The following is a 21,926-nucleotide window of genomic DNA, read 5'->3' as shown; positions in this document are numbered from 1 at the left end:
TCCCAATTTAGAACACCATTGATAGCATCATACGAAGCAAACCGTTTTGTCCTCCAGTGTTTACTGTCTTTGTATTCTGTCGATCATTACGGTAGGATCCATTCTCTGGCGGGGTGGATGGGTGATGTAGAATGAAGAGAATCCAGGAACGTTCGTACAAAAATCTAAGTAAGTTCTATATTTGTTGAAGGACGGCATTTTAAGAAATAAACGTTGTTGCAATCCAAAAATAAAAGATAAATAAATTAAATATTGTTACAGGCATATCACCTTGAGTTCATATGTTGACTCACAGTATTTGTATTCGTTGATACAGTGCCTCATCTCTGTCGTATGTTAAAGACAAAATTTAATGAAAATGGATATCTTATTGTGTTTAGATATACGAGTATTATGACAAGTAAGAATCACCGCGAATTTTATAATATATTTATTTAATTTAAATGTCTGATGAAATGTGATCAAATCTCATTTTGTTTATTTAGATTACACTGACAAATTGAGTAAATATAGGGCTCTGTTGGTATTGTAACTAACTCACGTAATGTGTTTGATGTATTTTTATACATTCATCTTTGCTTTAAATCAAAAATTCTTACAAATAATTTCGTGTTTATGTTACACGAATTTTTTTATGTTCAGGGTTGTTGTTTGCTTTCAGTGCTATTCGTTTTTTATATATATTTAGGTAATGAATCAAGATTTGAAAAAATTGGTATATGCTTTGTGTACAGGTTTAATGGTTGTTTTGAGTGTTGTGAAGCCTTTTTTGTTTACATACTTTATTGAAATAAAACAAAAAGAGCGTGTGAGTGATACACGAAAAGTTTAATATTCATATTTAGTTTGAGGGTTATTACGTTATTTACGAGATTAGATACGTCATATTATGAATTAATTTAATATATACGAAACAACTGTGTTCAAGTTTAGTGTTTAGTTTGAGTATTATTACGTCTTTTGTGTGTTTTGGTATGTAGTAAAAATATGAATTAATATAGTATACGCGAAACACAAGACGTTTTTATGTTCATGTTCAGTGTTTGGATTGAATGTTATTACATCTTTTGTGTGTTTAAATATGGTTTCAAATATAAATTAATTATGTTCGCCACTGAAGGTGGCGGAGGTTATGTTTACACCCTTGTATGTCTGTCAACAATATTTCTCGAAAACGACTGAATGGATTTGGACGACAGCTGGTATTCATTTCGAATTACGACCTAATTTAGAAGTGACTAGTTTTTGGAGGGTCACGGTCACGAGATCTCGAAAAATACCTATTTGTTGACATGAGGACCGATTTTTCACAGGCTTTTTCGCTCTATAACTCAGTTGAAAATGATTGGATTTTGGTGGACGCGTGTATAACATTATTCCTCGTTGTGCAGCCAAAAATGGTTCGTGTCCGTTGATAATATGGAGATACGAACACATTTTTGTATTTTTTGAGGGCCAGGTATGATCAACACTGCATGACGGATATATGCACTCTACTGAGTGCTCATGTAGTTTAGAATATAAGAAACATGATAAGTTTCAGGTACAGCTTTAGTGGTTTCTGTGAATATTACGACATTGTTTTGTATTTAGATAGTGTCAAATATGAATTAATATAGTGTATTTGAAACACGAAAAGTTTTATGTTCAGAGTTAGTGATTTCTACGAGTGTTGTTACGCTGTTTTGTGTTTAGATATAGTGTCAAAAATATGATTTAATATAGTGTATTTGAAACACGAAAAGTTTTATGTTCAAAATATGATTTAATATAGTGTATTTGAAGCACGAATTTTTTTTTATTCAGGTTTCACTATTGATACTTAATTTAAAAAAATTCTGTGTTTAAACGTAGTTTTTAATTTATGTTTTGATAACTACTATTCCTGATAACGAGATTATTATGTTTTCAGGAAAATTTTTATATTTGATTCATGCTCTGTAAGTATGAATTTTTGTGTTGTGTGTGTGCTGAATTATAATGTTTAATGTTTGTGTTCATAGTCAGTATCTGCAAAAGTATAAAATTGTCCGTGTCTACAAATAGTGTTTACTTCCTGAATATGTTTTAAGTTTCATTGTGTTGGTACTGAAACAAGTGGTGCCATATTTTTGTCTACATACACTCAATAAAAGCTCTATGTCTAATGTAGAGCGAATAGTTTGTGTATTGTTTGTTTGTTTTTGAATTTCGCACAAAGCTACTCGAGGGCTATCTGTGCTAGCTGTCCCTAATTTAGCAGTGTAAGACTAGAGGGAAGGCAGCTAGTCATCACAACCCACCGCCAACTCTTGGGCTGCTCTTTTACCAACGAATAGTGGGATTGACCGTTACATTATAATGCCCCCACGGCTGAAAGGGCGAGCATGTTTGGCGCGACGGGGATGCGAACCCGCGACCCTCAGATTACGAGTCGCACGCTTGGCCATGCCGGGCCTATAGTTTGTGTATTATTGCAACATTTTTGGGTACCTAAGTATTGCTGAGTTTATGTGTGTTAACACACAGTTTGTTTCATTTATATTATGAATACAAGAAGTTCTCAAAAATGAACTTATATTACTCGCAAATAGGCCCGGCATGGCCTGGTGGGTTAAGGCGTTCGACTAGTAATCCGAGGGTCTCGGGTTCGAATCCCCCTCGCACCAAACATGCTCGCCCTTTCAGCCGTGGTGGCCTTATATTGTGACGGTCAATCCCACTATTCGTTGGTAAAAGAGTAGCCCAAGAATTGACGATGGGTGGTGATAATTAGCTGCCTTCCCTCTAGTCTTACACTGCTAAAGTAGGGACAGCTAGCGCAGATAGCCCTTGAGTAGCTTTGCGAGAAATTAAAAAAAAAATCAAATACTCGGAAATAAGCTGGTGTGGTTTAGTGGGTAGAGTGCCATACTGTAGATCCAAGGATTCCAGGTACGCATCCCATTGTAAAATAATAATAAAATCTCTTTTTACAGGCTGAAAATACGTCATAAGTTAAATGTTCCAAGAGTTAGTGGATGTTGTAGACAAGGTGCTTTTCATCTAGTCTTTCACTTCAAAATTAGTGACCGCTCACGGAAATAATACTTGGGTAACGTTGCAGGAACATCCGAAACAACGAAACGAAAAACAGGTTCGGAAATATTCTAAAATTGTATATTTTTATATATTTATATTGTATATATGTTTTCAAACTTTACAACATATTAAGTCTAATGAAGATTTGATCAATCATAAATCAGTTACGTTTTATACATTTTTACGATACACAAAGAACGAATTGTTCTGATCTGAGTAAGGAATAAAATGAGAATAGGCCCGGCTTGGCCAGGTGGTTAAGGCACTCGACTCGTAGTCTGAGGGTCGCGGGGTCAGATCTGGGTTGCACCAAACATGCTCGCCCTTCCAGCCGTAGCGGCGTTATTATGTGACGGTCAATCCCATTGTTCGTTGGTAAAAGAGTAGCCCAAGAGTTGACGGTGAGTGGTGACTAGTTGCCTTCCCTCTAATCTTACACTGCTAAATTAGGGACGGCTCGGTGCAGATAGCCCTCGTGTGGCTTTGCGCGAAATTCAAAAGAAAGACGAGAATAAATATTTGGCCAAAACTAAAACGTTTGCAGCAATGCAAATACCTATGAGAGCACACATGTGAATTACACTTTAAAGTAGGCCCAAAGAGCGAGTATTGGTGAATTTATTATGTATCAAAACATAATCAAAAACAATAAAATACATAAGCGATTGAGTTGTGTAGTTGATTAGCATTTCTTTATGTAAGTTCTTTATGTTACACACAGAATTGCATCCTGTATTCATGCTATAATACACTATATCAGATTGAGTTGTGTAGTGGATTAGCATTTCTTTATGTAAGTTTTTTATGTTACACACAGAATTGCATCCTGTATTCATGCTATAATACACTATATCAGATTGACTTGTGTAGTGGATTAGCATTTCTTTATGTAAGTTCTTTATGTTACACACAGAATTGCATCCTGTATTCATGCTATAATACACTATATCAGATTGAGTTGTGTAGTTGATCAGCATTTCTTTATGTAAGTTCTTTATGTTACACACAGAATTGCATCCTGTATTCATGCTATAATACACTATATTAGATTGAGTTGTGTAGTGGATTAGTATTTCTTTATGTAAGTTCTTTATGTTACACACAGAATTGCATCCTGTATTCATGCTATAATACACTATATCAGATTGAGTTGTGTAGTGGATTAGCATTTCTTTATGTAAGTTCTTTATGTTACACACAGAATTGCATCCTGTATTCATGCTATAATACACTATATCAGATTGACTTGTGTAGTGGATTAGCATTTCTTTATGTAAGTTCTTTATGTTACACACAGAACTGCATCCTGTATTCATGCTATAATACACTATATCAGATTGAGTTGTGTAGTGGATTAGCATTTCTTTATGTAAGTTCTTTATGTTACACACAGAATTGCATCCTGTATTCATGCTATAATACACTATATCAGATTGACTTGTGTAGTGAATTAGCATTTCTTTATGTAAGTTCTTTATGTTACACACAGAACTGCATCCTGTATTCATGCTATAATACACTATATCAGATTGAGTTGTGTAGTGGATTAGCATTTCTTTAGGTAAGTTCTTTATGTTACACACAGAATTGCATCCTGTATTCATGCTATAATACACTATATCAGATTGACTTGTGTAGTGGATTAGCATTTCTTTATGTAAGTTCTTTATGTTACACACAGAATTGCATCCTGTATTCATGCTATAATACACTATATTAGATTGAGTTGTGTAGTGGATTAGCATTTCTTTATGTAAGTTCTTTATGTTACACACAGAACTGCATCCTGTATTCATGCTATAATACACTATATCAGATTGAGTTGTGTAGTGGATTAGCATTTCTTTATGTAAGTTCTTTATGTTACACACAGAATTGCATCCTGTATTCATGCTATAATACACTATATCAGATTGACTTGTGTTGTGGATTAGCATTTCTTTATGTAAGTTCTTTATGTTACACACAGAATTGCATCCTGTATTCATGCTATAATACACTATATCAGATTGAGTTGTGTAGTGGATTAGCATTTCTTTATGTAAGTTCTTTATGTTACACACAGAATTGCATCCTGTATTCATGCTATAATACACTATATCAGATTGAGTTGTGTAGTGGATTAGCATTTCTTTATGTAAGTTATTTATGTTACACACAGAATTGCATCCTGTATTCATGCTATGATACACTATATCAGATTGAGTTGTGTAGTGGATTAGCATTTCTTTATGTAAGTTCTTTATGTTACACATAGAATTGCATCCTGTATTCATGCTATAATACACTATATCAGATTGAGTTGTGTAGTGGATTAGCATTTCTTTATGTAAGTTCTTTATGTTACACACAGAATTGCATCCTGTATTCATGCTATAATACACTATATCAGATTGACTTGTGTAGTGGATTAGCATTTCTTTATGTAAGTTCTTTATGTTACACACAGAATTGCATCCTGTATTCATGCTATAATACACTATATCAGATTGAGTTGTGTAGTGGATTAGCATTTCTTTATGTAAGTTCTTTATGTTACACACAGAATTGCATCCTGTATTCATGCTATAATACACTATATCAGATTGAGTTGTGCAGTGGATTAGCATTTCTTTATGTAAGTTTTTTATGTTACACACAGAACTGCATCCTGTATTCATGCTATAATACACTATATCAGATTGAGTTGTGTAGTGGATTAGCATTTCTTTATGAAAGTTCTTTATGTTACACACAGAATTGCATCCTGTATTCATGCTATAATACACTAACTATATCAAAAAATTGTGAATTACTACTCCACACTTTCTGTTTTACTCACGACCAACAAGTCAACTAAGTTATTTGCAAGCCAATGTTGAACCACGACCAACAACTCAACTAAGTTATTTGCTAGCCAATGTTGAACCACGACCAACAACTCAACTAAGTTATTTGCTAGCCAATGTTGAACCTTCTCAATTCTAAAATAAGTACATCGCTGGTCAACATTGAATATTTTGAACTCTTAACATGGAATCTCAGGAATATTCATATCCGAACTAGAGTGTTTTATCTGCACATTTACTTTATGCTGGGAATCACAGTCATGCTGAGTAGTGGTCCTCACTGATCTGTACGGTTGATCAGAGCCTGCATGCACAGGACAGCAGTCAAAATACCAATAGTTTTGTAAATAAACATAACGTCATTTGTTGAGATGCATCGAGAAACTTATGGTGATATTCCACTGTAGATATTGTATGTAACCAGTAACTTGTAATGATATTCCACTGTAGATATTGTACATAACCAGTAACTTGTAGTGATATTCCACTGTAGATATTGTACATAATCAGTAACTTGAAGTGATATTCCACTGTAGATATTGTACATAATCAGTAACTTGAAGTGATATTCCACTGTAGATATTGTACATAATCAGTAACTTGAAGTGATATTCCACTGTAGATATTGTACATAATCAGTAACTTGTAGTGATATTCCACTGTAGATATTGTACATAATCAGTAACTTGAAGTGATATTCCACTGTAGATATTGTACATAATCAGTAACTTGTAGTGATATTCCACTGTAGATATTGTACATAATTAGTAACTTATTGTGATATTCCACTGTAGCTATTGTACATAATCAGTAACTTGTAGTGATATTCCATTGTAGATGTTGTACATAATCAGTAACTTGTAGTGATATTCCACTGTAGATATTGTACATAATCAGTAACTTGTAGTGATATTCCACTGTAGATATTGTACATAACCAGTAACTTGTAGTGATATTCCACTGTAGATATTGTACATAATTAGTAACTTGTTGTGATATTCCACTGTAGATATTGTACATAATCAGTAACTTGTTGTGATATTCCACTGTAGATATTGTACATAATCAGTAACTTGTAGTGATATTCCACTGTAGATATTGTACATAATTAGTAACTTATTGTGATATTCCACTGTAGCTATTGTACATAATCAGTAACTTGTAGTGATATTCCATTGTAGATGTTGTACATAATCAGTAACTTGTAGTGATATTCCACTGTAGATATTGTACATAATCAGTAACTTGTAGTGATATTCCACTGTAGATATTGTACATAACCAGTATCTTGTAGTGATATTCCACTGTAGATATTGTACATAATTAGTAACTTGTTGTGATATTCCACTGTAGATATTGTACATAATCAGTAACTTGTTGTGATATTCCACTGTAGATATTGTACATAATCAGTAACTTGTAGTGATATTCCACTGTAGATATTGTACATAATCAGTAACTTGTAGTGATATTCCACTGTAGATATTGTACATAATTAGTAACTTATTGTGATATTCCACTGTAGCTATTGTACATAATCAGTAACTTGTAGTGATATTCCATTGTAGATGTTGTACATAATCAGTAACTTGTAGTGATATTCCACTGTAGATATTGTACATAATCAGTAACTTGTAGTGATATTCCACTGTAGATATTGTACATAATCAGTAACTTGTAGTGATATTCCACTGTAGATATTGTACATAACCAGTAACTTGTAGTGATATTCCACTGTAGATATTGTACATAATTAGTAACTTGTTGTGATATTCCACTGTAGATATTGTACATAATCAGTAACTTGTTGTGATATTCCACTGTAGATATTGTACATAATCAGTAACTTGTAGTGATATTCCACTGTAGATATTGTACATAATCAGTAACTTGTAGTGATATTCCAATGAAGATATTGTATATAACCAGTAACTTGTAGTGATATTCCATTGTATATAACCAGTATCTTGTGGTGATATTTCATTGTAGATGTTGTATATAACCAGTAACTTGTAGTGATATTCCATTGTAGATGTTGTATATAACCAGTAACTTGTAGTGATATTCCATTGTAGATGTTGTATATAACCAGTAACTTGTAGTGATATTCCATTGTAGATGTTGTATATAACCTCTTCTTACCAGTAAATGTTTGACAACTACATATTCCTTCCAATGATAACATTTTATACTAATGAGCCTCTTGTTGTTCTTATGAAACAATTCACACACGTTTTAACTCGTTGTTTGAAGGATCTATACTTTTGCTTGTCTTAGAATTTGTATTCACAATTTAAATATTTTGATAGCATGAGATATTTAATATAACCTTCAACGAGTTTCGGTTTTTGTTCGTGTTTTTGTCTCCATCACTTTTGTTATGAACGATGCCATCCTCATAAACCCTACTGAGAGTTTCGCACACAACTTCTACTGAAATATAGAGTTGTCCATGGATTATCGCCGGCCAGCAAAGCTTTCATTCCTATCTCCTTCTCACAGCTCGGCATGGCCAGGTGGTTTAAGGCGTTCGACTTGTAATCTAAGGGTCGCGGGTTCGAATCCCCGTCGTACCAAACACGCTGGCCCTTTCATTCGAGGGGTGTTATAATGTGAGGATTAATCCCCCTATTCGTTAGTAAAAGAGTAGCCCAAGAATTGGCGCTGGGTGGTGATTACTAGTTGCCTTCCCTCTAGTCTTACAGTGCTAAATTAGGGATGGTTAGTGCAGATAGCCCTGGTGTAGTTTTGCCTGAAATTCAAACCAGTCTAAGTATAAAGAGCACATTTTACCCGTCTGGTAGAAATGTTAGTGTACTAACTGAACTATTAGTATAGAGAATATAACAATTATTTAAGACTATTTCAAGAAATGAAATGTTTTATAACCATTTTTATAATAAACTTAATGCCATTTTCTCCGTTCTTATTCGAGCAAATATCGTGTATTTGTAGTACACGATCGTTGTTCAAAGAAAGAAATGTTCACCGATTTTTGTTTCACTGTATTTCCTCGACTCTGATTTAATCCGAGAGCTTACATATTCTGGACGAATTCCTTACCAACTAACTGTGCTAAAGGTCAAGTAACAACTTAAACTACCACACCACGTCGTTCGTTTTTCATCTTGACCAGTCGTTGTGGACGTACGTGTTAACCGGATCCAACTATTCCACAGTAAGCACAATACATGTAGATATCTACAGTTACGCAACACATGCACACATCTACAGCTACCCAATACATGCACATACCTACAGTTACACAATACAGACACTTAGCTACAGGTACATAATACATACACATACCTACAGTGATACAATACATACACATATCTGCAGGAACACAATACATACATATATCTACAGCTACATGATACATACACATACCTACAGCTATGCAATGCATACACATATCTACAGTGATACAATACATACACATACCTACAGTGATACAATACATACACATATCTGCAGGAACACAATACATACACATATCTACAGCTACATGATACATACAGACACCTTCAGTTACACAATACATACACATATCTAGAGCTACATGATACATACACATACATACAACTATACAATACATAGACATATCTACAACTACATCATACATACAGACACCTACAGTTACACAATACATACACAGATCTACAGTTACATGATACATACAGAAACTTACAGTTACACAATACATACACATATCTAGAGCTACATGATACATAAACATGCTTACAGCTACACAATACATATACATATCTACGGCTACACCATACATACACGTACCTGAAGTTACGCAATACATACACATACCTACAACATACTTATGATAAAAGATAGACAGTGATAATAGAAAAGGATGAAAGGATTTGGTTAACATTTTTATAATATTTAATTCAGGACTAGAAGAATTTAATGCGATTTAATATCGTATATCTAGTTTATTTCCCAATCAATCTTATTAGTAGCAAAGTAAAACATTTTAAGTTAATGTACTACAAATGTAAAATCCAAATAACTTGCAGTAACACAAAAACTATTCTGTTGTTGAGGGGGCTGAGTGGAGAAATTATGACAGCATTTAGCCGATGTTTGTACAAATAAACTGATAGTATTCTTTTCTTCTATACCGCCATCTATTGGCTGACGTTGGAACAAGCAAATATTTGTGTGCCTAGAACCACCAAAACAAAGAGATGGAAGGGTCGGTTAAATCTCCCAAATTTCAAAGCGACAAATAATACATATGGTAAGATTATCAGCGTGTACTCATTTTATTCTTAAGATACTGGAAAGGAACATTCAAATTTCTAGATTTTCGAGTAATGTAAGTCTTATTATCTACCTCGGACATCTCCAGGAAGAATTCTCTTTCAGCGTATAACTCAATTAAAGACGACATTCAAAGGTCGAAATTTAAAACAACGTTAGTATTTCGAAAGTAAACAAAAAATAACTGACTTGTGAAAAATTACTACGCGTGGAGTTGCATATTTTATATACGTACGTGAGTTATGATAATAAGGTAAGGGTAGGTAAACGGCATAAGTTGGTGTGCGAAATAGATGGTGATTTTTACTAGATTTTACGATATATAAATAGTTGCAAAGTAAATTACATACCTTGCAGGTTTTTAAGTAGAAAAGTAAACTAAAAACCGTTTAAGGGAACTGACCAGAGCGATATATAATAGCACTGTTTTTGGAATCTACAATTTAAGCGATACTCTAAACTCGAGATCAGACACTCGAAGGTTGAGATATAAGCGTCCATGATTTTGAACCACTGGCCAGAGGTCACCGTTATTAGTACTGGATTTGTAAGTAAACTTTACACTAAATCATGAGGTTAGAAACGCTAGGGCTCAGGTATAGTTGTTCACAATTTTTAATTACTGATTAGAGGTTACCGTTCTACTTTTAAAGAAACTTCGCACCTGGTGGTCTTTAATAAAAGCTTTTCTTCTTTGTTTTTGTAAGTTAACACACTATCTTCCACAACACTGAATTGACTCAGTCTGTATTATTATTTCTTTGTTTATGTACACCAGTGTTGGAGGTTTCGGTTTCAAGACACCCTTTGGAAGGTCTCGGACCATTTGGGTTTCGATGTTTTACAGGTCTCGAAAACGAGATGGTTAAATTTACTATGATATAGACCTACCCAGTATTATTAAACATCGCTTACACAGCAGTTCGTAGGAGACATGGCGTAGCATCAAAGACGTTTTGCTAATAAAAACACGTTGGTACCTGGTACTGTAACTGAAATTATGTTTATATTGTCCCCTTATTTTCGTTTACTTCACCACGTGTTATATTATCTGTACGTCAGTCCGTTACTTACGCGCTATTAAAAAATAATTCTATTATGCATAGGCTTATTACATGTTTCAACGCATTTCATCCGGTTTACATATTTACGTTAAATGTCAGCGGTTATCCCTAATATTCAACATCTGGTGGATAATCGTTGCTCCTGTTTGGCTCCCAAAGTAATAAATAATTTACTGATACCAGAAACTTTTGAACAACAATACAAATTTTTGTTTTCTTAACTCATTCGTTATTTTTTCCATAGGAAGAGATGTTAAAACAAAGACATTAACGTGTAAAGGGACTGCGGTTACTTCGTTAATAAAGTTTGTTTGACGCGGGCGATTTTAATTTTTCTTTATTTTTCATTTTGTAATTTATTACAAACTCTCGATGTTTATTTTGGTTTGAATTTCGTGCAAAGCTACACGAATGCTATCTGCACTAGTAATCCCTAATTTAGCAGTGTGAGACTAGAGGGAAAGCGGCTAGGCATCACCACCAATCGCCAACTGTTGGGCTACTCATTTATCAATGGACTCTCAGGTGTAGGTAAACAACACTGCTATACACTAGCTAACTCTATCGATAACAAATCTCATCTGATTGACTCTGTATCTTTATTTATGTACGCTAGCTAACACTATCGATGACAAATCTCATTTGATTGGCTTTGTATCTTTATGTATGTACACTAGCTAACACTATCGATAGAAATCTGATCTGATTGACTCTGTATCTTTATTTATGTACACTAGCTAACACTATCGACGACAAATTTGATCTGATTGACTCTGCATCTTTATTTATGTACACTAGTTAAAACTATCTGAACTGATTGACTCTGTTTCTTTATTTATGTACACTAGTTAAAACTATCTGATCTGATTGACTCTGTTTCTTTATTTATGTACACTAGTTAAAACTATCTGATCTGATTGACTCTGTTTCTTTATTTATGTACACTAGTTAAAACTATTGATAACAAATCTGATCTGATTGACTCTATATCTTTATTTATGTACACTAGCTAACACTATCGATAAAAATCTGATCAGATTGACTCTGTTTCTATGTATGTACATTAGCTAACATTATCGATAAAATTTGTCGAATTGACTCTGTATGTTTATGTATGTACACTAGCTAACACTGTCGATAACAAAGTCAATCAGATCAAATTTGTCATCGATAGTGTTAGCTAGTGTATAAATAAAGATACAAATCTGATGTGATTTACTCTGTATCTGTATTTATGCACACTAGATAACACTATCGATAGCAAATCTGATATTATTGACTCTGTATCATTATTTTTTATTTTCGTACACTAGCTTATTAGTTACTTTGTTTCAGAGCAAAGTCACACTAGACTATCTGATGTGTCTATTACGGAGATTCAAACTCCGATCTTAGCGTGCTAAGTCCATAAACTTACTACTGTCCCATCGGGTAACAGTACACTGGTTGATATTCATTAAAATATGTTGTGGTCACCATCACTTTATTATATCTGTAAACATGCAGCAATAAAAATTACAAATGTCTTAGCCTGTTTATAACTAGCTTGTTAATGTAACTTCTAATGTATATTCAGAATTAACGTGTTTTTCTGTTTTTTTTATATATTTAACAAGTGTTTTCGTTACTTTAACTTCCATTAATCCGATCGCTAGTAGAAGTAATTCAACAAGCCTTTTCCATCTTTTCTTTATAATTCACCAGGGGCCACTTATACCACCATGGCTTAATCAAGACGAAAAAGACCAAAAATCCCTGTTCTTCCTTAGTTGGTTACAAAGTTATTCCATAACTTGTATAAATCGAATTTATTGTTGGTCAAACCAAGTTGTCGAAGGTACATTTTAAACTCTCAAATCTCCTGTGTGTCCAGTGGAGGCGTGTTTGCTTCACTAAGTAATATCTTAGAATTTTGCTTTTAATAATTAAAAGCCCTGAGACGTAATGGAGTATCAAAAATCGAAATTTCAGCCACTATATTTACATGTGTGAAATCTATAACTCCATGTATTTACACCTATGGAACCTACGTTATAATTCCTTATACTTAAATGTGTGAAACCTATCCGCCCCATCAGTTTACGCCGAAGATTCGTTATATCATTAACCAAAGCAAGTTCAGTACCACCCTGAGAGAACAAAAGAAAATAAAGTATTCTGTTTACCATCACATTTAAACAACGTTAACCACTGATTTTTAATAAACAGCTTTACACAAGTATAATATAATATACAAGTCAGCATAATTCAAGAAACGAAGAAAATTAAGCAATAACATTAAAAAGAATGTATAATACAGACGTTGAGTGAACAATAACATTAAAAAGAATGTATAATACAGAAGGTTGAGTGAATAATTAATTAAAACGAATGCGTAATACAGAAGGTTGAGAAACAATTACGTTAAAAAGAATGTATAATACAGAAGGCTGAGTAAACAATAACGTTAAAATGTGTAATACAGAAGGTTGAGTGAACAATAACATTAAAAAGAATGTGTAATACAGAAGGTTGAGTGAACAATAACATTAAAAAGAATGTATAATACAGAAGGTTGAGTGAATAATTAATTAAAACGAATGCGTAATACAGAAGGTTGAGAAACAATTACGTTAAAAAGAATGTATAATACAGAAGGCTGAGTAAACAATAACGTTAAAATGTGTAATACAGAAGGTTGAGTGAACAATAACATTAAAAAGAATGTGTAATACAGAAGGTTGAGTGAACAATAACATTAAAAATAATGTGTAATATAGAAAGTTGAGTGAACAATAACGTTAAAAAGAATGTGTAATACAGAAGGTTGAGTGAACAATAACGTTAAAAAGAATGTGTAATACAGAAGGTTGAGTGAACAATAACATTAAAAAGAATGTGTAATACAGAAGGTTGAGTGAACAATAACATTAAAAGGAATGTGTAATACAGAAGGTTGAGTGAACAATAACGTTAAAAATGTATTATACAGGGTGTTCGGAAAGTCATTGTGGACTTATATATTTATTAACAGACATGTTTCAATATAGAATACAGGAGGTAAACATGAATGACAATTATAAACAATGTTGAAAGTGACCCCCGTTGGCATCAATACAGGCCTGGATCCTTCTTATTTTGTTTCTAAACACCGCTATCAGTTGCTGGCTTGAAATAGACTGAATAAAAGAAATAGACTGAATAAAATTTGATTACAAAACTGCACAGTGACTTTCCGAACACCCTGTATATATAATACAGAAGGTTGAGTGGACAATAACGTTAAAAAGAATGTAAAATACAGTGTGTTGAAAAAATTATATTAAAACAATATAGAATATGCAAATCAGCATGTCACGTGATTATCACAACTGATATAAAGTCGAAGTGGAACAGAACGAATCAAAACTATGTTTAATAATTTTGGCATTTCTCAGGAAGTATGATGTTAATTGTTACTGACAGCCATTTCTGATGCAAAATATCCATACATCGAGAACGTAACGATGTAGAATTTGGAAAACGGGGTTATCACTTTACTTAATGAGATTAGAAACGATATTATATGGATCAAGTTAAGGTAGCCAGGATCATCCAGAAAAAGACCTGCAACATGTGAAAACCCATTCATGGTAGGCAAAGTTCTGTGTATTGTAACAGGTGAGAGAATTCATAAACATAAGATCAACCCCTTTTTACAGGTGAGAAAATCCGCAAACTCGAATGTCATTGTCTTATAACAAGCGAGAGAGTTCACGAACACAAAGTTCAATGGCAGAAGCTGTCCAGATATCCTAAGCAACAATACACAACACAATTAAGAAGGAGTTCCTCCTGGAAACGAAGCCAATAAAATATGTATTTACCAAATTATATCTTTCAGTCATTCCTTCTGTTCAACACTTGCATACTCAAATAAGTTGGACAACTATTACACTTTAAAGATATCAATAATCACTTAAACAGAAACTGTCATTAATAAAGATACTATTTTTGGTATATTACCAAGTACTGTATATCGAAAAAACAACAACACACTATTGACTTCAAGGAATCGATTGGATAAAGGCTTTTGGTTTCTCCATGATATATTCTACAAATAATAGAATGAGAGTTCAAAGTGTAAGATTTGGTAAAAACAAGGTAGGCCAAAATCAAGATTGATATATTTTTCTAACTTCGTGATTGGCTTATGGAATGAGCTGCGGTGGCATTAGTGGAGGCCACCACATAACAATTGTACATATACAGTTTGAATATCGACAGTTTAAAATTCTCATAATATGCTGTGAAGTTAAAACCCCTCCTCGTGACATACAGAGGCTCTAATATACCAATAAAACTCTCACATTATCTTCAATTACTTCTTTATCTACCTCGAGGAGGTCTGTATTATAAAACAAACCCCGAAATAACATCCGCTAAGTTGAACCTAAGCATGTGTGTTAAACCTACCTCCCTCACCCCATAGCTTGTGTACTTTTAATATCGGTCTGGTGTAAGATCTGAGAGAGTCATGTGTAATGGTTGACCTCTTTCTTCCTTCTTTACTCTTGGTTTATTTTCTATCGCCCTCAGGTGGCACAGCGCTATAAACCAGGATTAGATACCCGTGATGGGAAAAGCACAGATAGCCCATTGTGTAGCTTTGTGCTTACCTCCAATGAACAACATTTTATATCGCTGTTGTTTTTGCTAATGTTATTTCTTTTATTAAAACACGTAAACCAAAGTTATAAACGAAATGGTTCTTCCAACAATTATAATTATTCACTCTAATAAAACTCCATATGCTACCTGTAGGTGGTCTGTTAATGTGCTTATAGTAGATATTAAATGATAAGAGGAACTCAGGCCTATTTTAAGCCGTAGATGCATTATAAAAACAACAGTCAATCCCTCATCATGGATGATGGAGTGATTGCCGTCCCTCTGATTATCAGTGCACAATTCAGGATGGAAGCAGATAAATTTATTAACTATGTCATAAACACAATATCCAAATAATCTTTTTTTATTTTATTTATGGCTGAGGTAAATTTATTTAGTTTTCACAATGCAAATACCTTTTTATTATTGGTATCAACTTCCGATCAGAGCAAGCTATGTATTTAGAGCGAAAATCAAAATGAATCCAGCCATCAGAATAGCTAATTAAATATAATTTCGACACGTTTTGACTGATAAAGATTAAGATTGCTCATTCGTTTGGTATTCTTAATGTCAGTGACATTTTGTCCGATATGTTTTACCTAGCTAATTAAATATACTTTCCTTACACCCTAGTTGTTTACGCAACTAAGCCAGTTGGCAACGGCAATGCATGTGTTCTCTATTGTAAAGGATTACTGCAGCATAACAAGTAAAATGATACCCAAAGGATACCACACCTATTAGTGGGATTGGCCGTCACAATATAACGCGCTCACGGCTGAAAGGGCGAGCATGTTTGGAGTAATGGGGATTCGAACCCGCGGCCCTAAGATTACGAGTCGAGCGTAACCTAATCACCTGGCCTTTTCGGATACACACTCCAATAAAGCTTCTGATATATACGTCCTTTAAAAGTCTCGGTTCTCTGTTTAAGCATTTAACTAAAGATTGTTTCACTTCACTTAAGCTCGTTTCCAGTTTGTCTTTGTTTTCAGGTACAGTCGAGGATAGGATAAATCTGGTTTTGCTTCGAAATAAGGTATTGGTGATTCACCCCTTTATCTCGCGGCTTTTACGAAAATACTCGCGAGAAAATCAGTGAACTTGAATTTAAATCCTGGCTAGGATTTAAACTAGTTTATGTACCAAAACATTTATTTTATGTTGAAGATTATTTTATGTTTTCGTGTGTTTTAAATTTCCCTTGTTTCGTTGTTTCGTAACGAATTTCGAACAGATAATTAGACACCCTGTTACTACGCTTTAAACTTTTAATAAGAAAAACGAATTAAATTAAAAATAATGTAGTCTTTCAATTAATATAAGCTAGGATTTGAAATTTGGGATAAAAAAATTCATTTCTAAACTTTTTTATTTGTTTCGACACTTTCTGTTTACAGTTAAGCGAACAGCTCGGCAATGGACTATCTGTGCTGTGTCCACCACGGGTATCGAAACACGGTTTCTAGTATTACGAGTCTTCAGGCTAACCGCTGTGTCAATGGAGGAAGGAACCAATTTTAAAAATGTACAAGCATGTGTTTGATAGTGACATTTTAGGTCCACGCCATAAGAATATATTCTAGGCCTTCTCCCTCAGATATAAAGTACTTAAAAGTACAATGAAAATGCACCTTAACGTTAAATAAAAATCACACTAAGTACTTAATGGTAATAACTATATAACCAATCAAAATCAATTTATCGGTTAAATTATTATACTTAGTATATTACTTAAACTTTCACAAAAGACGTCTTAGAAACAACTAGTCGAAATTCGATGACACTGAAAAACTTTGCTTTATTAAAAGAGGGTAGGGTAGAAACAATCTACATATACACATTAATAACTAAGCATTAGGAAAGGAAGATTTTTTACTTGTTACTCGCCATGTTTTTAATCAAAGTTTTTATGGCAATTTATTAAACCAAGCCTACTTTTCACAGATTCCTGGGTACTCGGCTTGATGAAATGAAAGTAAATTTACTCCAAGATCTGGGTGCCAGTACATTTTCATCGCTGTCAGTAATAATCAAGGACAGTTTGTTTGACGACTTAAGTCCCGCTCCTTCTGTAAATTTATTGAAGATTCTTGAGTGTAAAAATCAATAATATTTGTTTTACGAAAACACGCTAGTGTTTTCGAACATTGTTAAACATTCGAGAATCTCGTCTTAAACTATATAAACCAGTATACCAAAGAGACAGATCGTTGTTGGTCAGTTACAGTTACTATAAGCCTCGGAAGTCATAATTGTGATTAACTCTTATTAATTGGAAAACTACAGACTTTGTCTAGGAAAGTTTATAGATTTCAAACATTACAAACCGTTTGACTTTGGTGAATTAGCATCGGACATTAAATATCTTCGCCGGTAAAATGAAGCCAACCAAGCTAGCTAGCTTTCTCAAGCGAGATGTAACAAACACTACCAACTGAGAATTAACTTGCTCTCGTGGACCTGGATCACCGATAAAATATTCGGTTCTAGACCAGATACAAGACTCAGTGTTGTTTGTAACTTTGTAAAGTTGCTGTACATAAATGATTATTTGTAATGACCGTTATTATAACTTGCACTGCTTTTTCTTTTGTATACTAAAATATATTTGTGTTAAGTATGTATGTTTTCTTACAGCAAAGACACATCGGGCTATCTGCCGAGTCAACCGGGGAATCGAACCCTTGATTTTAGCGTTGTAAATCCGTAGACTTACCGCTATATCAGCGGGGGTCCATTTGTGTTACGAAAGAAAATCGTGTGTATCAGTCTCGATGCCAAATATCATAACTTTGATACATATTAATAATTAACATCTAAATTCAAATGAACATTTCATGCTATTTAAAATCGTTATACATGAAGTACGTAACAAAAAAAAACCGGATACTTATCCAAGATAAACTGCAATACGTAACACGACGGAAAGAAAAATATAGTCATTCTGGCACACCTACAGTGAACGTGAATAACGAACAATTTGAATTTGGGTGAGAAGGAGGTGCCTTGTTTGTTAACTACAAACTATGAAATTCCAGGTTGAAATAGCTTTTCTTCTAATAATAACACACTAACCTCCTAATTCAAAGAGACACTTTAATACTGGGTGAAAAATACTAGAGAATGTGCTCCTTCCCTACAGTAAAATTTTAGGACTATAGAGGTTTTGCGTGTAACGTCACTCTTGACCTAGTTACTGCTGACCGCCATGATTGGTGGCACGCTCGGCGTGTTTATATTCCAACACAAGGGTGATTCATAGTCAAAAGTGCGCGATGGTACACTCGTGTTGTGCATTTAACTGTTCAAATCGACATGGACAGGTGGAAAATGTGTTATACTACAGATTTCCTAAAGATCCCGACCGAAGAAGACGATGGATTGCAGCTGTCAATAGGAAAAAGTGGACACCCACAGAGCACACCAGACTTTGTAGTAAACATTTTGTGTCAGGTATGTATAATTCATCTATAGCCAGGCTGAATAAATTGAAACTTACATGCATGATATATGTATAGCAGAACACACTGCAGCACCAGTCAAAGAAATGTTTTTTGCACACTTTTCTTTTACTTTTAAATAACTCAATAGTAAATTTACTGAAGGAACAATATCATTCATGATGAATAGGTTATATAGCCATTTGCACATTAAGACAAAATGTTAATATCTCTTAAAGGACCAATTTAAGTGATTCATCAGAAAACCACAACCGGCACAAGATTAAAAGGTGTGCAAATAATTACTTTGTTGGCTGTACATTCAGTTGTTAAACAATGTTCAGCATATTCAGTTATATATATATATATTCAGTTAAAAGTGTACAGTGTATCTGTTATATATATATAAATATTATCTGATGATGCCTGTAGATCTATATCTTAACTAAATTATTGTACTCTGTTTCAGGGACGAAGAGTGATGATCCCCTATCACCTGACTATGTACCTTCCATATTTCATTTTACACGTTCTCCCCTGAAGAGAAGGAAAGCTGCTGAATTGTGTAAATATGAAAACAGAAAAAGAAGTGACCAAAAGGAGAAAAGAACAACAAAAGAGACATGAAGCTGCTTGACCTTGCTTTCATAGAATTTAAAATTTACACAAAAGCCAATAACGAAATAGTGACAACCTGATGTGATTATTGTTTCTTTTTACCGAGTTTTTTGTAACCTTTTAGACTTTCATTTGTATAGGTGAAGTCCTGTTTATCAAATATATATAAATGTCACCATATGTAATATTTGGCAGATCTACTCCGGCAACAGCCTGACTCTGAGCAACGTTGTCTTGACTGGATATTACTGGCGTAAATACACGTGGCGGGAGCATATACGGGTCTCCTACACCTAATTCCTTCACTTTTTTCCTCACACCTGGCCTTTTCAGCACCTGTCAGGTGTGCTACAAGTGATGAAAAGCCAGCGACAGCCATTTACATGTGAATAGTACTGAATACAGCAGTTGTTAACTCGTTCAGTCATGCGGGACACTTGCCACCCAATATGGCGGTATGTTTACAAACCTCGTTGTGGTCACGTGACACTAATAGGTTCACGCAAAACCTCTATATCTCAGTGAATGATGTTGGTTATATACACAAATTTGAGGATATCTTGACTACTGTCGAAGGCGTGCACATTATGACCAGTCCCTCATAAACTGGACTCATTGGGTGAATGTTCATCTTCAAGCCAAACAATGATACCAACTATACAGAAAATATGGAGAAATTACATCTTGATGATAAAGGGTAGAGATACACTTACAACAATGGCATTACCATTTGGTCAGAAATAGTTTGGTTATGAACATATTTCAAGCTGTGTGTGTCTGGTTAAAACTGAAATCAAAAGATGACGAAAACATTTGTTTGAATTGTGGAGAATAACAGAAAGCAATTGGAACAATATCCACAACCATACATTAATAAGTTGTTTGACAGTGCAAGGAAAAGGTGCAATGCTCTGTGTAACCAAAGAGTCGACATACAAAATACTAGTGCAATGTTCATTTTTTTTTTTTTTCTGTACTAATATCTTATAACATTACTAAGTCCACTATCTATTGTTATTATTCGTTTTCGTGCGACTCCTGTATGTACATTGTTTGTATGTTTCCATTATATATAATTATTCTACCTTACCTAGCTCAGTGACTCAGCACTAAGTCAATGGATTTATAATACTAACAACAGATTTCGATATGCCATAGTGGGCAGAATACAGAAATACTATTAGGCAGCTTTGTAATTCACAACAATGAGTTTATATATATATTAAAAGTAAAATAAACGTTTTTTCTTCTTTCACATAAAGATGCAAACAATTTCAAAACTGGTACAACTTAAAACAATTAAATGATACCCCTACCAAAAAAAAAAGATAGGTCTATTAAAATAGCAAATATTTTAATAATTTAAAGGTGGCGCTACTTTTAAATTCTAGAACGTTAGTATTTGATTACAATATGTTAATATGATAACAATAAGTTACATTTATATCAGACTTGTTAAAGATGCTTAACAAACCATCATTTAGATACCTTACTTTAAGCTAATACAATTCTTGTGATCTCAATACTATAAATTCTTCTAAAGAAGTTTAAAAAAAATTTTTACTTGAGTTAAGCCAAAATAATCTTGATTTCACACACACACACACACACACACACACACACACACACATATATATATATATAAAATTTGTCCACTTTCAAAATTTAAGGATTCATGTAAATTATGTTTTTACATCTGGAATTCAAAAGATGTAATTTCTACTACATCATTTTCTTTCTTTTCTTTTTTAATTCCGTGCAAAGCTACACAAGGGCTATCTGTGCTGGCCATCCCTAATTTAGCAGTGTAAGACTAGAGGGAAGGCAGCTAGTAATCACCACCCACCTCCAACTCTTGGGATGGAGATTCAATCCCATGACCCACAACTTGCAGGTCAAGCACCCTAACCAACTGGTTATGCTGGGCCACATCATTTTCAAAAGAATATTTAACCTTAAGAAGTGATCAGTGCAGTGCAAACTGTACATAGCTCAGATAC

The 21,926-nt window shown here is 33.8% G+C and overlaps 1 protein-coding gene across 15 annotated transcripts in view; it reads left to right on the top strand.

The window, feature by feature from the left end:
- LOC143252596 (THAP domain-containing protein 2-like) overlaps positions 1 to 21,926 on the top strand; it is a 113,690-nt gene that overhangs the window by 69,514 nt on the left and 22,250 nt on the right. For 3 of the 15 annotated variants that reach the window (XR_013029066.1, XR_013029060.1, XR_013029058.1), the window contains exons 1-2: positions 18 to 168; positions 2,958 to 3,115. Coding sequence is in view for 6 of the 15 variants with exons in the window: in XM_076504971.1 (XP_076361086.1) it covers positions 19,144 to 19,321; positions 19,778 to 19,935 (336 nt within the window). In the remaining 9 variants the exon portion in view is untranslated. Of the gene's footprint in view, positions 1 to 17; positions 169 to 270; positions 401 to 2,957; positions 3,116 to 12,937; positions 14,008 to 14,913; positions 17,213 to 17,265; positions 17,394 to 17,812; positions 18,430 to 18,505; positions 19,322 to 19,777; positions 21,254 to 21,926 lie in introns of those variants that run through there. The other 12 variants (XM_076504970.1, XR_013029061.1, XM_076504969.1 and 9 more) reach the window with 12 other exon arrangements.

Source organism: Tachypleus tridentatus, chromosome 6 (genome assembly GCF_004210375.1).
Source record: "Tachypleus tridentatus isolate NWPU-2018 chromosome 6, ASM421037v1, whole genome shotgun sequence".
Classification (NCBI taxonomy): Eukaryota; Metazoa; Arthropoda; class Merostomata; order Xiphosura; family Limulidae; genus Tachypleus; species Tachypleus tridentatus.
Note: the sequence above shows the minus strand (reverse complement) of the source record. Positions and strands in the feature narration are given on the sequence as shown.